Here is a 16,405-nt window from a genome sequence, read left to right on the forward strand (position 1 = left end):
TCTACCTGGAAAATTGAGGCCAATTTGGTCAATTAGGCTAGAATATGGTACTTATTGTTCCCTCTGGGGGTTAACATCATGTGGTTTGTTTGTGGTTTATTATTTTAATAACACTTAAACATCCCATATAGAATATACATGGTGAGGGTGACAGACACTTTAATAGGCTATCCCAGATGGTGTTTACTGTAATGTGAAATGAAAGTTTTGTTCTGAATGGGATCCCTCACCAGACCAGCGGTGGGCGTGTGGGTGTGGACTCACCCTTCATGAGGCGCCGGGCCTGGCTAAGGTCCCGGGACACGGAGAACACCTGGGGGACCACGCTGCCACAGCTGTTGCTCTGAGACAAGGGGATGTGGACCTGAACAGCACACACACAAGCACACACACACACACACACACACACACACACACACACACACACACACACACACACACACACACACACACACACACACACACACACACACACACACACACACACACACACACACACACAAGCACACACACACACACACACACACACACACACACACACACACACACACATATGCTTAACAAACACAGTTCAAAGGGGTTAAAGGGGACATATTATGACATACAAACTTTGAAAAAAGTCTGTACATGATTTTCTGAGTGAGATATGCATTTCTTAAAGTACCCCGCCTACATTTACCAAAGGAGCGAGTCGCTTTCGGCGCCCCCTCCTACGTAGGAAGGGGGCACAGTTGAATGTTACCTCCCACTTCCCCACTCCCCTCCAATCAGAGCATAGCTAAGATTTTGTGGACCAGCGGACGAGCAGCTCCGGCGGGGGGGAACTCGGCGGTAGCCCTGCAGCGCAGCTACGGGAGTACAATCTCTTTCTCTGCCGGAACTGCCGCCGAGCTTCCCCCCACCGGAGCTGCCGGACTGCCGCGCCCGCCGAAGCTTCGCGGCAGTCCGGACGAGGAGACATGGAGGAGAAAGGGATTGTCCTCTCGGAGCTGAGCGGCGGCAGTCCACAAACAACTTATGTGTAATCCAGGGCATATAAAGACTGGGACCAGAAAATAATTACTTTCTCTCCATTGAAACCCATTCATATTTTTCAATCTCATAGGTCCCATGGGCTCTACCGGAAGGGGCGTGACTTCGCCGCTCTATAAAGCTATATCCAGCAAACAGCTTCAAAAAACTAGTTTTCTGGAACTCAAATACCATGTTTACTTGTTGGGAAAACACCATAATATGTCTCCTTTAAACATGGTTCAAAGAGGGTTGAACCTGTTTAAAAGGTTTCGCACATAGTTGAAAGAGTTAAGTGAACATGTTTCAAAGGGATTAATAACATATTATATAGAGTTTATAACAGGGTCCATCATGTTTAGAACATGTTCCAAAGTGTTAACCAAATTGTTCAAAGGAGTTTAGAACATGGGTAATAGGGTTTAGAACATGGTTAGAACGTCGTCCAAAGAATGGTCAAACATGGTTCAAAGGTATAAGATCATCGTTTTTAAACGATTTTTAAACATGGCTCAAAGGCTTCAAGACAAGGCTCAATTGGGTCGCGAACTGTTTGCGTCTCAGTTAAAATTGCTGTCGCACAGCAAAATTGGATTCACATCGAAGCAGTTAGGTGACATAACTTAAGCTACTTAGAACGTAACAGTACTTCAAACACAGTACTTAGCTGGTTAAAGTATTAAGCTTATTATGGTGCTTAGCATGTGTAGGTACTGAGCAGGAAAGGTGACTTAATGATATAGCACTTATCCTGGCCGTGTTATTAGCATGTTTTGGATATTTGGTTTTGCTTAGCATTCTGGGTAATATCGAGGTCAAACCGACCCCTTCGGTTACAGCCCTTAAGAGAAGGAACCTTTTTTGGATGGAGCATTCACCGCAGCGCTAACCTTGTGACCCAGAGTCCTCCCGTAGGAAGGAGAAAGGAGCTGCTGGCTCCTCATGAGAGACAGACTGTCGCTCAGAGCCGAGGAGGTGGAGTTTGAGGAGCTCTCGTGGCTGTTGCTCCTTCTCTTCTCCTTCAGGGCACTCAAATGCTGGAGCAGGAAGAACAAAATGAGACCAAGCACAAAGGACAGAGTCAGGGTTATGTGTCAGGGGGAGACAGGGAGGAAGGGCGTTTAGTCCCGGTGCGATTCAATTTTCCAGATGTCTTCAGCGTTTGGTTCTTGCTGTTACCTCTTTGATGGTGACCGGGTTGTTGGCGAAGGATTGCCCCCCCGACAGCTCGGCGTACTTCCCTTCCAGCGCCACCAGGTGATCCTTTTCCTGCAGACAAACGTACACCAGGAACAATATAAAGAACCCATTCTCAAACACATCCTTAAAGGGGACATATTATACCACCAGGTGTGAGTGTGATTAGCCTTACAAGCCGTTTCGAAAATCTGCCCCTTATGACATCACAAGTGGGCGTGTCCACCAAGGTGTGTGCTGGATAGATCCGTCTAGCAGCCTACCCAGTGGACTGAAGTAACCGTTGCTCATCTAACCAGCACAGATCTAGGTGGACACGCCCACTAGTGATGTCAGAAGGGGCAGATTTTAGAAACGGCTTTTAAGGCTAATCCCACTCACACCTGGTGGCATAATATGTCCCCTTTTAGATCCGGACTTACACTAGCATCTGGTGTGTCATCAAGGAGACGTTATGTTGAGGTATGTCACGCATCAAGGCGGCTCAGGAATGCCAACAGGTAGACTGGGGATATTTGGGGATGAACCCAGAACCTTTGGCTGGATGTCCGAACACCCCACTACAAAGACCCAGAAGAGCGGGACAGGACCTAGCGGTAGGTTGTCTTTACACACTCACACTGTAACACCGTGCCAGAGGACCCACCAAGCGCCCATCCTCCTGTTGCCAGGCAACCGTCTCCCCCTCCCTGAGGAGGGTGGGGTTCTTACCTTGTGTAGCATGAGGAGCAGGTTTTCCTTTTCCTTCTGGAAGTTCTGCCTCTCCTGCTGGGCCTGGAGGGAGATCTGAGTGGACTGCTTCTTCAGGGTCATCAGCCTCTCCTGGGGAGAATGAAGAGCACGTTCAAACGTTCAAACACACATACATGCATTTATATAAGCATGCTAACGTAATATATACATATATACATACATATATATTAATTTAGACATACAACCATACATGTGTATACAGATATATTTAAATACAAACATATAAACAATGTTACATTATGCAAGATTGGCGATTTCAAGTAAACTCCAGTCATACTTTTGAAAACAATTGCTCCTGACCCCTCCCTCTCCCTACCCCCTCCCGAAATCAACCCCCCTCAAAAGGTGAGGCCAGACCAAAAAAAACATAAGCTGAGTTTTCTCTAGGCTGCTGCGGAATCAGGGCAATAAACCTAGATCCTGGTAGCCTCAGCGGCTACATGACAGAATGTCTTTTCAGACGCACATTTCAAATGAAAATGTTTTGCACATTGTACCTTTAAGACACCGACTACACCTACGATCAAAGCCTCGCACACGATGTCACACAGTACACGGATGATTCGCCAGATCAGGAATAGAGGCATTTAATTTGAATGTGCCAGACATTGAGCTGAGGTGTTTTTAATTAACAAGCTGCAGGTGGTGTGAGCAGGGGAACTTTATTTATAGAATGGAACGTGTTTTCTCTCTCGATGGAGTCGATAAAATAAAAGTCTCCATTTCAGGATTCCTTTTTATGTGATCTGTATTATGTTAAAATGAGATTACATCAATACTTCTATTCTTCACTTTTAACTTTTAACTTGAAAACCTCCTTTTGGGATAATTAAAAGTTTCTCTGGATAATATTTTGTGCTTACCATATTTGGAACAGATTAGACAGTTCATAAATTATGCTGCAAATCTCACAATAATGCAGCGCTATTTTGATAACGATTTATTTGCATAACCTAATAAATCATAATCAACCACATTATAACGGAAATGTGGGCAGCAATCATTGATCGAAATACCAAACAGGAATCAGATTAATGGGATGTCTGTGTGTAGCTTTGTAGGGTTTGGCTTCTAGCTGGTAAGGCGGCCTTCAAAGTCACACATGCATTCCCCCATGGTGCATCACATGTTGGACCTCTGGGCAACGCAACCATACTGAAACAGTTTGAATCTGCTCTCCCTCTGGTTTCTCTTTCTCTCTTGCTCTTTCTTTGACACGCCTTTTCTCACTCCCTCCAGGATCAATCGCTCTCTGTTTCTCACTCACACCATCCCAGCGTGTCTACTCTCTCCCTCTTTGCATTTCTGTAGAATCTCTCTCTCTCTCTCTCTCTCTCTTGTCACTTTCCTCTCACTATCTCAATCTTGTTCCAGGCTATTTCTGTCCTACTTTCTTTCTCTCTCTCTCTCTCTCTCTCTCTCTCTCTCTCTCTCTCTCTCTCTCTCTCTCTCTCTCTCTCTCTCTCTCTCTCTCTCCTTCCATCTCTGTCCCGATCTCTCCTTCCATCTCACTCTCTTTCACTCTCTATATCTTTCCCCATCTACTCTCTCCCTCTTTGCATTGCTGTATAATCTCTCTCTCTCTCTAGACTTTCCTCTCTCCTCTCACTATCTAAATTTTGTTCCAGTCTCTCTCTCTCTCTCTCTCTCTCTCTCTCTCTCTCTCTCTCTCTCTCTCTCTCTCTCTCTCTCTCTCTCTCTCTCTCTCTCTCTCTCTCTGTCTCTCCCCATGTGTGAACAGTTGTTTCCCATCTGGTTTGTGTCGCTGTTAGGTTCTGCTGGCGTTTCAACGTGACTCATTTCATGTTGACACTTTTCATCCGCCTGATATGTAAATGTGTGGTTGTGTTAAAAGCACAGTGAACACTGTTCATGCTGAGTTTAAGATTCATTGATTCGCATCACATCGCTGTATGCAGATTCAATTATGATCAGGGAAAACTACCATTCAATTCCTTCATTTGTGTTTGGAAAATGTATCCCTTTTAGACTTTGTTTTACAAAGTAACAATTATTTGTTAACTAAACTTACGGTACTCATACAAAATAAGTGTGTGTTTATACAGAGCATAAAAAAAAGACCTAAAGCAACAACAAAAGCAAACCGCAGTCGATGGGGAACAGCTGGCTAAAAATAACATGAAGACATGCACGACTGACAAGGAAGAACGATGGACTCTCACACTAACGGACATGGGCATGGGACCCCGAGAACATGCACAGGGTTCTGCACCTTGCGTGTGACGGTGCTGCGCTGGCACTCGGCGATCTCCCTCAGGAGCGTTTGTGTGTGGTTCTCCTTCTCCTCCTCCTGGCTCAGCTCCTTCTCCAGCCGCTGGAACTCTGAGTCCTCCTGGGCCCTTAGCTCCTCTCCCTGGTGGAGAGACATAGACACACATGAGTACGCACACAGATACACACACTCCACGGCCTCCTCCCTCACCTCCTCTCCCTGGTGGAGATACATGGACACACAATACACAATAATACACGCCTAGATACACACACTCCATGTCCTCCTCCCTCACCTCCTCTCCCTGGTGGAAAGACATGGACACACAATACACAATGATACACACATAGAAACACACACTCCAACCCCTCATGCTTCCCCACTTCCCCCTTTGTAGATAAACACATACACACATAGACAGTAGTACACACACAGATTCACAAGTAAATGTACATACACACTGATTAATACAAATACATACCGACATCAATACACCAACTCATAAACAGGAATACAAACGCATAAATACACATGCTTAGCACACACACACACAGATATAAACAGGAATACACACGCATAAATACCCACGCTTAGCACACACACACACAGATATAAACAGAAATACACACGCATAAATACACATGCTTAGACACACACACATACACACACAGAGTGGAATTCATTCCAGAACCAATGAGTACACAACTGTCTTATCAATAGTGAACCCCGGGTTACAGAACCAGAAGTAGAACAGACAGAATGGAACAGACAGAAGTAGAAGTAGAACAGACAGAATGGCGTCGTCTGCATTCTACATGCTGTTGAGGGTCTGTAGCCCAGCGGCGCGGGGCTCCGGACCACCCCAGCCCTGCCACGCTCTATAAGCAGCATACGTCCTACCACAGGACATTCCAACATCTGGTGTTTTCATAACGGTGGTGGGGTAGCTGGAGCCTCAATCTACAGCCAGAGGGGGCTCCCTCTCCCCAGCTGATATCATTCTGAAACCCTTCAGCGGCATCATTTCATAATAGTCCATGCTATCTTACCATAGGAATTTGTGATCATGAATATGGACACGCATTAGAGAAAAGATAAAAATTGTATTGAGATTTTGGTCCGAATGCATGTATTTTTTTTCAATTTGCTTGAGTACATTTAATAACTGAAATGCAGAGGAGTATTTAGGTAGCATTAATGCTGAACAGACATGTTCTCCACAATAACCTAATTGTTTAGGTCAGATATCTATTTTCATTCCATTACTTAAAACCCTGCTTCTACCTTGCACAAATATTTACAGCTTTATCTATCAGATATAGATCCATCTATTAATGTAGATATATAGAACGATCTATCATTGTAGATATAGATCTATCTCTCAATGTACGTATAGATCAATCAATGTAGATAGATAGATCGATCTATCAATGTATATATATATATATATATATATATATATATATATATATATATCAATGTAGATAGATAGATCAGTCTATCAATGTAGATATAGATCTAACTATCAAAGTAGATAAATAGATCGATGAAACACTGTAGATATAGATCTATCTATCAATTGTAGATAAATAGGTTGATTTATGTGTGTAGACAGAATAATGGATCAAGCAACATACCCTACTTGTGATGTCATACCTGCTGGTAAAATAGGTGCCCTTTAATAAATGATTGCGGTATGTGTTAGACTCAGGTATTTTTAACAAATGTTACTCCATGATGCGTAAACCTCTCGCTAGGTGTTAGCCAGCCACTACAGACTTCCAGCGTCCTTTAATCTAAAGCCTCACAGAGACCCAGAGGGAACAGCTGTGTGGGCTAATCGCTACACATGGAAGTCATTTCAACGTCCAGGCTAACTGACACCAGAATAACTGACACCAGGGTCTCCACGGGCGTTTCTTGAAGTAGGAGGGAGGAGAAGACCACATCAACTGTAACAAGGTTGAAATACAAGGTCCATAAACACTAGGGAATACTGCCGACAAGTAAGGGGTGACCATACCTCCCCATTCTCTCGGGTCAGACTGGAACTGACCATGGAGATGTTTTATAATAAATTGGGTATAGATTTTGAAACGGCAAAGGTTCTAGCTTGTTCACGGTCGGATATACATTTCTAGACAGTTGGTATAAGTCTATCTGAGGCTGTGATGCTACCTCGCTGTGCAGTGGATATTGATCAACTCTATAACATAAGCGATACAAACCATCATATACAATAGAAAAACTATACAATACAGAACGATTCCCTATTCGATCAACCGCCTGTTCTTGGCTGGTTTACCAAACCTTAAAACACATCATAGTAAACTATTGGGCTCCATCTTTTACTACAGTACTAACCCATCCTGGGGGCCAGGCGATCTGTGAGCTCATGTTTTATTTGCTCTGGCAGATGTGCTGGCCCTCCTCCTATGCAGACAGATTTCCCGCCGTCCTGGCCTGGGTCGAGCCTTGACAACAGGGGTCTCAAACTCGCGGCCCGGGGGCTAATTGAGGCCCGCGGGATGATATTTTGTGGCCCCCTACTTGACATCAAAGTTTAGTGTTAGTGCGGCCTGCGCGTTGTTGTCAAACACACCTTTTTGCTGAGTGGCTTGCCACGCTTTTTTATCGCTTGTGTGATAGGGGGACCAGATGTCCCGGTTTTGCCGGGACAGTCCCAATTTTGAGTTGCGTGTCCTGAGTCCCGACAAAAGCCAAAGGACGCTAAAATGTCCCGATTTCCATCAACCGCTATGAAATGTCCCGTGTTGTCAGCGATGCCATAGCCAATGTGATCTAATGATAGCCCGATCATTAACTTAGATTGGGTCAGTTGTGCTCCTTTTTTTTGTTGAATAATTGATGCAGCCCAGCCTGACCCAGACTCTACCTCCAGCGGCCCCCAGGTATGTTGGGTTTGAGACCCCTGCTTTACAACCATTTATCTAATTTCGGGCTGGTTTGATACAATAACTTCATGACCAGGTTGGCAGCCACTTGTGTGGAGCTGTCTGTTAAATCCGCTATTGGGACAGTATTTAACCAATATTTTGGTTCTCACCCCTTGATAACACCCCTTGGAAATAGATTTTAATAGCTAACATTTTCCATCATAACAGGAAAAACAAAGATAAGTATTTTTTTCACTTCAGAAAATATAACGATATTGAAGTGTTGTTGATATACTGACTGCCAAACTGCGTACGTCCCAGTTTTTCATTTAGAAAATCTGTTCACTTCATAATGAGTGGAAAATACTCAACGATAAAGGGGAAAGGGGGAAGGCTATTTCTAGTTTGTTGACTGAGCGACAGATAGCTCTAAGCACTGAAGCGCAACCTAACCACTTAACACCTCAAGGCCTTTTCCCTTCTGGGAAGTTATAGTTTCATACCATCATGTACCATTTCATACCCTCATGTCACATATCGTATTCAACCTTATCTGATCTATTTTGCACGCTCCTTTGAAGAATATCTCATCTTGAAAAGTTTATGGTAGCGGTTTTCAAACTGTGGTTCCAGTGCTCACTGCTCCCCCATCTCCAGCACCCTGGATTGATCCAAACAAATATGGAGCTACAGAAAATGAAAAGCCTCATTCCCCCAGAATCTAGCTTGTGAGCCATCAGACTGATTTGAGTGGGTTTATTGACTAGGAGGGGAACACTGTTTTGTTATACTATTCAAAGTTCACAATGTTACCCGATTCATCTCGATGCGGTTGTTCTTGTCGATGCTGTGGATCTTCCCGTTGAGCTGTTCCAGTGACTCTTTCTCTTTCTGCAGCTGGGCCAACTCAGAGTCGTGTTCTCCGTCGAGCAGGGCACACTCCACCTCCATCTACACGGAGAGATCCGGGACACACACACAACATTGGAAAGCAGATAGGGGATGGAGACCTACTGTCTCTGTTGACTCTAGAATGCACTTGATGGAATGTACTTTTGTGAAGTAACTTAATAACTAGCACTACCACACATAGTATAATAATTATGAACCTCCTCTCACCGTTTTCTAAAGATACTCCCCACTCTGTCCTGTTGTTGGTTCCACATTAAGAGACTAGGTTGGACAGTGCTCCTCCGGTTTGGATTGCATGTTTTGATTGTTCTCAGTTGTTTCTTTCAACAAGACCAAATGAAAGTGAGCCTGAGGCTATGATGTAAGCCGCTAAGACCCTCCTCATACATAATGAATGAGGGTCTCAATACCCGGAAGCATGACCTCTTTCTTTTTATAGTGACCCGGGTTGCTCTCTCCACTCCACTTATTTACATTTAGTCGCTTTTATCCAAAGTGAGGCTGACAGCAATCAAAACATACCTAAGAACATAAGAATTCCAGAAGCTCCAAACTGTTAGAGTGCGGCCTTGAATTTGTTTAATGGGGAAACTTTACATGCTTCTACTTTCAATTGACTCAAACCGAGCTCCGCTGAGACCTGGCGAGGACAGGGGACTACCTCTCTGATGGACTCGTCCATCTGGTTGTCCAGCTCTTTGATCTTCTGCTCCAGCTCATCAATGTTGTTCACCACCTGAACCCTCTCCTCTTCCATGTGGGTCACTTCCTGCTTCAACTGAAAGCTCCCCAGGACCTGAGGAGTCAAAGGTGTCCATGGAAACATTAAGGCTAGATTACATGAAGATATACAAACATACTGTCCGATGCTTCTAAGGTGAGCCAGTATTGTCTGATCTATCAATCTACCAATCTGTGGAGGATGTTGTTGTTTTATGCATATTTTCTGAGCAGTTGTTTCCCTGAGGGAACTCAAACCTGTAATTACCCTAATTACCCATGTGGGATTCATAAAGTCCATTTGATCTTATCTAACCCTGGCAGTGTTGTGGTCATGCTCCACTAAGCATGTAGTAGATTGAGCTACACCCTAGTAGCCTAGTATAGACTAAGTTGGAGGCCTGGCTTATTTTATATAAACTCTTAGTCTAGTTGTTGTGATTCTAGTATCAATAGTACTATTCGATAGAGATGCACCCTGTTAGTAATAACAATCTTAAGGTCTGGTATCTCTTATACTATAAGACATATTTGTATATTTCTTATGCCTTCATGGACAGAGAAGTGAGTTGAAGAAGTTGAAGTGAGGTAATGGAGCTCAGGTTATACTGGCGCCATGGTGGGGACCAGGAGGATGACAGACGTGGCCTGCTTCAAGGTCTGGGATATCTATCAGGGTTCGTTTATGTCTAGGTATGCTCTTCCTCCGGTCTGCCATTGCTCTTTATTCCAGAGGAAAGTAATGCAAGTGATGAATGTTCTCAATATTTATATATTATTGCATGAATATACACACAATAATGCAAGGTACAAACCCATTAGTACCGACAAACACCCCCATACCCACACCCACACAAAAACACACACACACACACACACACACACACACACACACACACACACACACACACACACACACACACACACACACACACACACACACACACACACACACACACACACACACAAAGAAACAAGCACCCACACATGCATGTGTAAAGACTGAAACACACACACACGCAAACACACACAGATTCCTATGGCCATTAAGCAATTTCCTTTTCTTCCCACCCTACGAGAAATCTGATTGGCCGATGGCTGGAGTGAAACTTTTTGAAGCAGAACTTCTTCATTAGAACCAGACGCAGCGTTCGGTCTAATTTTTTTTATTAGCCCAGAGTGGAAAGAGTCGAGACTATAACTCAGACAGATTCAGACAGCAGAGGAAGTGGACACACACACACACACACACACACACACACACACACACGCCCACCAGAGCAATGTGAAGTTAGATGCCTCAGGAGATCTTGCCCATGACAGAATTGCAAACGAAAGCCAGGACCTCATTGGATGTATCGACAAGACCCCTCCCCTTACAGATGTTTCATTGCAGTAAGCCTATGACATCACCGATAGCTCAACAGTAAGCCTATGCTACCACCTGTATCGAGACTCAATGACAGAAAATTTACTTTTTCTAACTTGTATGTACACAAGGTTTAGCCTAGGTTAAACCAGGGACCCCTCCTAAGTCTCAACAAGCCTCTTGGCCTTGGCAGTGCTTAGTTGTACATCTGTTGGATTTCTCTGGCTTGTTAAAAAAAAACTTGCTCTTTGGAATTTTTGAAAACAAAGCTCTTCTTATAACTAATATATGCAGCGGACTGTGAATGCCTGCATGAGGATATGTTACCATCTGCTTTGCAAATTTAGGCAAAAATAAATAAATAACCCTTATTCCGATTTTTTTACTGTGGCCCAGTTCATTATAGAAGTATTTTTTTCACACAGTCTTTTTGGGATTGTTTTGGACGAGAAGGACAGCATCATGGCTGATAAGAGGCTCTAGAAACAGCTGCTTCATCTTTGGTCCTGCCCAACATACCAGCAGAGAAAGGGACGTATTTAACTTCACTCCCTAAGACTTACTTGGTAAGACTTAAACATGGGAGAAAAGATAATATAATCTGCATACCAAAATACTAGCAGCTAAACAACAGCCCGTTTGGTAAAATATTGGACTGACCGAATCTAGTAAATTAGAGAGAGAGAGAGAGAGAGAGAGAGAGAGAGAGAGAGAGAGAGAGAGAGAGAGAGAGAGAGAGAGAGAGAGAGAGAGAGAGAGAGAGAGAGAGAAAGAGAGAGAGAGAGAGAGAGACAGAGAGAGACAGAGAGAGACAGAGACACAGAGACACAGAGACAGAGAGACAGAGAGAGCAAGTGCATGAGAGGGAGAGAGAGGAAGAGAGAGGGAGTGAGAGAGAGAGAGAGAGAGAGAGAGAGAGAGAGAGAGAGAGAGAGAGCGAGTGAGAGAGAGAGACAGAGAGAGAGAGAGAGAGAGAGAGAGAGCGAGTGAGAGAGCGAGTGAGAGCGAGAATGAGAGGGCAACAGAGATAGATAGAGAGAAATATAGAGAGAGCGAGAGAGAGACAGAGATAGAGAGAAAGAGAGTGGGGTCCTACCTTGTCCCTGTGCTGGGAGGAGGGAGAGGGTGCAGCATTGCGTAGGCCCACGGCCGGACTGTGGTCCCGGGGCTCCGGGTATCCCCCGGGCTGGCGCTGGCCCCCCTGCTGGGCCTCATCCCCGCTAAGATAGTCCCTGGCTTTAGGCCCGAAGCCGCTATCGGAGCCGGTGCCGTTGGGGGAGTCGGAGAAGACGGACTCGTCGTCGGACACCTGCAGCTTCTCCAGCTCCTTGTTGATCTTCTGGAGGTCTGAGACGGCCGAGCCGGCCTCCCTCTCGGGCGGCCCCCGCCCCGTGCACAGAGTCAGGATGGTCTCCAGGCGCTGGCTCTCCTGCAGCCAGAGAGGGGACATGCAGGGTGAGGTCAGCGGGAGCATCACTCACACCTCCGCATCACTCATCTCCCGGTTTCTGATGACCAAATAAAACTGAGTCTTTTGATTCCTTTTCTCAAATTGAGCTTTCATCTACGTAGCAGTCTACAGTCAGGATGACTGGTTTACTATTATCTGAAATACTAGTTTACATTAGGGATACTTCAGGGATCAAACCAGCAACCCGATCAACCTCCAAGCCTGGCTCAAGTCAAGTTAGAAACAGAAACACACACACACACACACACACACACAAACACACACATACACACACACACACACACACACACACACACACACACTCACACACACACACACACACACACACACACACACATACACACACACACACACACACACACACACACACACACACACACACACACACACACACACACACACACACACACACACACACACACACAAGCAGACACACAAAGAAGCAAGCACCCTCACGTGCATGTCCATTCAACTCAAACACACACACAGCTACACACACACACACTGATTCCTGTGGGCATGGCCAAAGGTCCGGCGTGCGTCTCACCAGCCTCTGCACCCTCTGCTCGCGCAGCCTCTCGTCCCTCTGGTGCTGGTGGTAGTCCTTCAGCTCCTCCTTCCCGTTCAGCGAGCTGATGCTGCCCACGCGGCCCCCCGCCCCCAGCCCCTTGGTGAAGGACAGCCTCCTCTCCCCCCCTCCCGGGCACAGGTCCTCCAGAGCCTCGCCGTCCAGCTCCAGCCCCAGGGAGCTGAGCGACGCCATGCTGGCCCTCCGGGGCGGCGTGCTGGGCGGGCAGGCCGTCACCGTCACGTCGGGCGGCTGCTCCAGGGACGACATGCTGCGGCGGGACACCGTCCGGCCGTCCCCCCGGGGCAGACGGCCCGGCAGGGAGAGGGCGGGGGGCTCGGCCGCGCGGTGCAGGCGGGGCAGGGAGCGGCTGTGGGTGCCCAGGCCGTTCAGGGACCCCGTGGAGTACTTCCTCTGCCGCTGGGCCTCGCCGCCGCCGCCGTTCACCGCCGCCGCCGCCGCCGCCGCCGCCGCCGCCGCCGCTGGCCCGGCTCTGGGCGTAGAGCCGGCGTCCCATGCGGGGGCTGGAGGGCACGCTGGCCGCCCCGCTCCTCCGCTCCCCGCCGGGGGAGGCCATCGGCGCCCCCCCGCCCGCCCCGTGGATGGAGTGCAGCAGGCTGTCCTGGGACTGGTGGCGGGCGTGGCCGTGGCGGAGGAGGCCGCCGCCGCCGCCGCCGGGGCTGAGCGGACGCTCCCGCTGGCGTGGGGAGGGCGGCACGCTGCTGCTGGCGTAGGGGTAGGGCCGGGGGCCGGCGCCGCCGGGTCTGGGGGCGCAGGGCGGGCGCTCGCTGCGCCCCAGCGTGGAGGCGGGGCCCTGCAGCGGCGGCCGCGTGGAGGAGGTGGAGGAGGAGCAGGACGCGGCGAGCTGCGGCGGCGGGGAGCCGGCGCCGGAGGGCGGCGAGCCGCTGAGGTAGCTGCGGCTGAACTCGGCGGCGCGCAGGCTGGCCTCCAGGGCGCTCTTCCTGCGCTGCAGCGTCTCCATCAGGTCCTGGAGCTCCGCCTTGGAGCGGGAGCCGCGCAGCACCGCCCGGCCCGAGGACCCCCCCCCACCGCCACCGCCTCCACCTCCACCTCCACCTCCACCTCCACCTCCACCTCCCGGCTGCATCTTCAGGCAGTCTGGAGGAGCAACATCAGGATTTACATTAACATGACACGTAGTGATTGAGCATTGAGACACCCCGACCCAAAGTGAGGCTGAGAACGTTCAGAAGACGGCCCAACTGGTCGTCCTGGTGGGAGATTTCTTTTTTTCCCACAGAAACACATAATATTTACATCAGTGGTAGGACGGTTAAATGATTTCAGCACCTCGGTGCCAGGCTCTATGTAATAAGAAGCAAAGTTCCAGTGACTATGGTCACCCCCCCACCCCTGCCCCCCCCAGGCCCCCTGCGGTGCCCAGAGGGACCAGACCGCTGCTGAGTAAGGTTAGAAGGAGCGAAACCGTCTAGGAATGTCTACTCTCAGGCCGATCCAAAGCCAACACAGCAAATACAGCAAATACAGCTGTTTCTAAATAAGGAAAAACGCTGGCTGGCAAAGACCAAAGGCTACAACGACAACACAGCGATAAATATACATCAAATATGCTTGTAATTATAGAAATACTATAGGGACCCGGTTATGGTGGGTGGGAGAGCGGAGCTACAGCCCGGGTTGTGTGTTGATGTTGTGAGGCGGTTCTCTGGGGTATTACCAGAGTCGTAGGACAGGGTGGTGAGGGAACTCTTCTGGGGTGATATGGTGTTCTTCATGGGGGCTGACCTTTACCCTGTGGTTTAGATTAGAGAGGTTTCTTTAGCAACACGTTAACATATATACTCAAAACTGATTCCCTGGAAAACTATAACTAACTTAAAACTAACTTGCGAATACACTAATTCACTACCTCATTTATGACACAGCTCTGTGAAATACCCCTTCTGATTGGTCACATACCGCATTCCCTTGCTATCAATAACAGTGCGCGTGCTATGCACGCTATTCCCAACCATCAAAACATTACAGACTATTCTGTTTGTCAATCAATAAAATCTTTTTATTAGTTTTTTTGTCCAGTAACCGTGTAATAAGCAGAATAATTAACAAACTATTACTAACTACAACTAACCAATTAACTAGCAAACAGTGAAATGCATGGGTTCACTGTGACCTCTTTGAGGGTTTTAGTAATTTAAACGGACAAGAAATAAGAGTGGAGTAAATGTTTCCATATGAAAACATCAAAAGAGGATGTGACATCAAAGCAGGGTCTTCTCTCCCTTTTCTCCATCTCTTCTCTTTTCTCTCATCTTTCCTGCATTCTCATTCTGAAGAGCTTTCAACTTGCTGCTGTGAGTGTGTGTTTATTCAATTTTATCCAACAGTGCAAACCAGAATGTGGCCATCTAAAGGTCCCGTATTACCTTAGAATAAGTTTTAATTCACAGGAATTTACAGAAAATGTGAAGATAGAGAGAGAGAGAGAGAGAGAGAGAGAGAGAGAGAGAGAGAGAGAGAGAGAGAGAGAGAGGAGTTTGTCATTCACAAAACTGTTTTGCAATGGAAAATACTATTTCTGTCTTCCATTGAGGATTTCCACTAAATCTTCTCTGAGACCTCTGAGTCAAAACAACACACACCTACCGCACACAAAAAAACCACAGAAACACAGAGACAACTGCACACACACATACACACACACACACACACACACACACACACACACACACACACACACACACACACACACACACACAGTGTGTTTGTGTGTGTGTGTGTGTGTACACCATCCTGCATCAATAATGCAACAACACAGTGATGTCTGGACACAAGGTTTCACCAGTGACATGCTGTATGACTTTACTATAACACATGGAAAGCCCCAGCTGGAACCAAGCTCAGAAACAGATCCAGCGGAGGAGAGAGGTTAAGTGATGGGAAAAAGTCTGATTTCAACGAAAATCCCTTTTCCCAGACCTTATCTGGTGCAAGATCTGCAAGACCCTAACTAACTGTGGAAATATATTGGAGGGGGAATGTGTGTGTGTGTGTGTGTGTGTGTGTGTGTGTGTGTGTGTGTGTGTGTGTGTGTGTGTGTGTGTGTGTGTGTGTGTGTGTGTGTGTGTGTGTGTGTGTGTGTGTGTGTGTGTGTGTGTGTGTGTGTGTGTGCGCGTGTGTGTGCGTGTGTTTGTAGACGCCAATGAGGTTATTACAGTCGCCTCAAGTTTGGGTCCAAAACCGAACCCACAAAACGATCTCCCCTCGCTCTCTCTCTCTCCCTCTCCATCCC

The 16,405-nt window shown here is 47.1% G+C and overlaps 1 protein-coding gene across 1 annotated transcript in view; it reads right to left on the reverse strand.

Annotated features, from left to right (window-relative positions):
• Positions 1-14,923, reverse strand: part of phldb2a (pleckstrin homology-like domain, family B, member 2a) — a 21,802-nt gene extending 6,879 nt beyond the window's left edge. Inside the window, exons 1-11 of the mRNA XM_060055907.1 lie at positions 14,831-14,923; positions 13,611-14,250; positions 13,111-13,558; positions 12,189-12,521; positions 9,665-9,799; positions 8,905-9,042; positions 5,195-5,335; positions 2,920-3,030; positions 2,191-2,280; positions 1,902-2,048; positions 265-364 (exon numbers count right to left, since the gene is read on the reverse strand). Coding sequence (XP_059911890.1) covers positions 265-364; positions 1,902-2,048; positions 2,191-2,280; positions 2,920-3,030; positions 5,195-5,335; positions 8,905-9,042; positions 9,665-9,799; positions 12,189-12,521; positions 13,111-13,558; positions 13,611-14,250; positions 14,831-14,888 — 2,341 coding nt within the window. The 5' untranslated portion in view covers positions 14,889-14,923. The remainder of the gene's footprint in view (positions 1-264; positions 365-1,901; positions 2,049-2,190; positions 2,281-2,919; positions 3,031-5,194; positions 5,336-8,904; positions 9,043-9,664; positions 9,800-12,188; positions 12,522-13,110; positions 13,559-13,610; positions 14,251-14,830) is intronic.
• Positions 14,924-16,405: the final 1,482 nt, after the last annotated feature.

Source organism: Gadus macrocephalus, chromosome 7, assembly GCF_031168955.1.
Source record: "Gadus macrocephalus chromosome 7, ASM3116895v1".
Taxonomy (NCBI): Eukaryota; Metazoa; Chordata; class Actinopteri; order Gadiformes; family Gadidae; genus Gadus; species Gadus macrocephalus.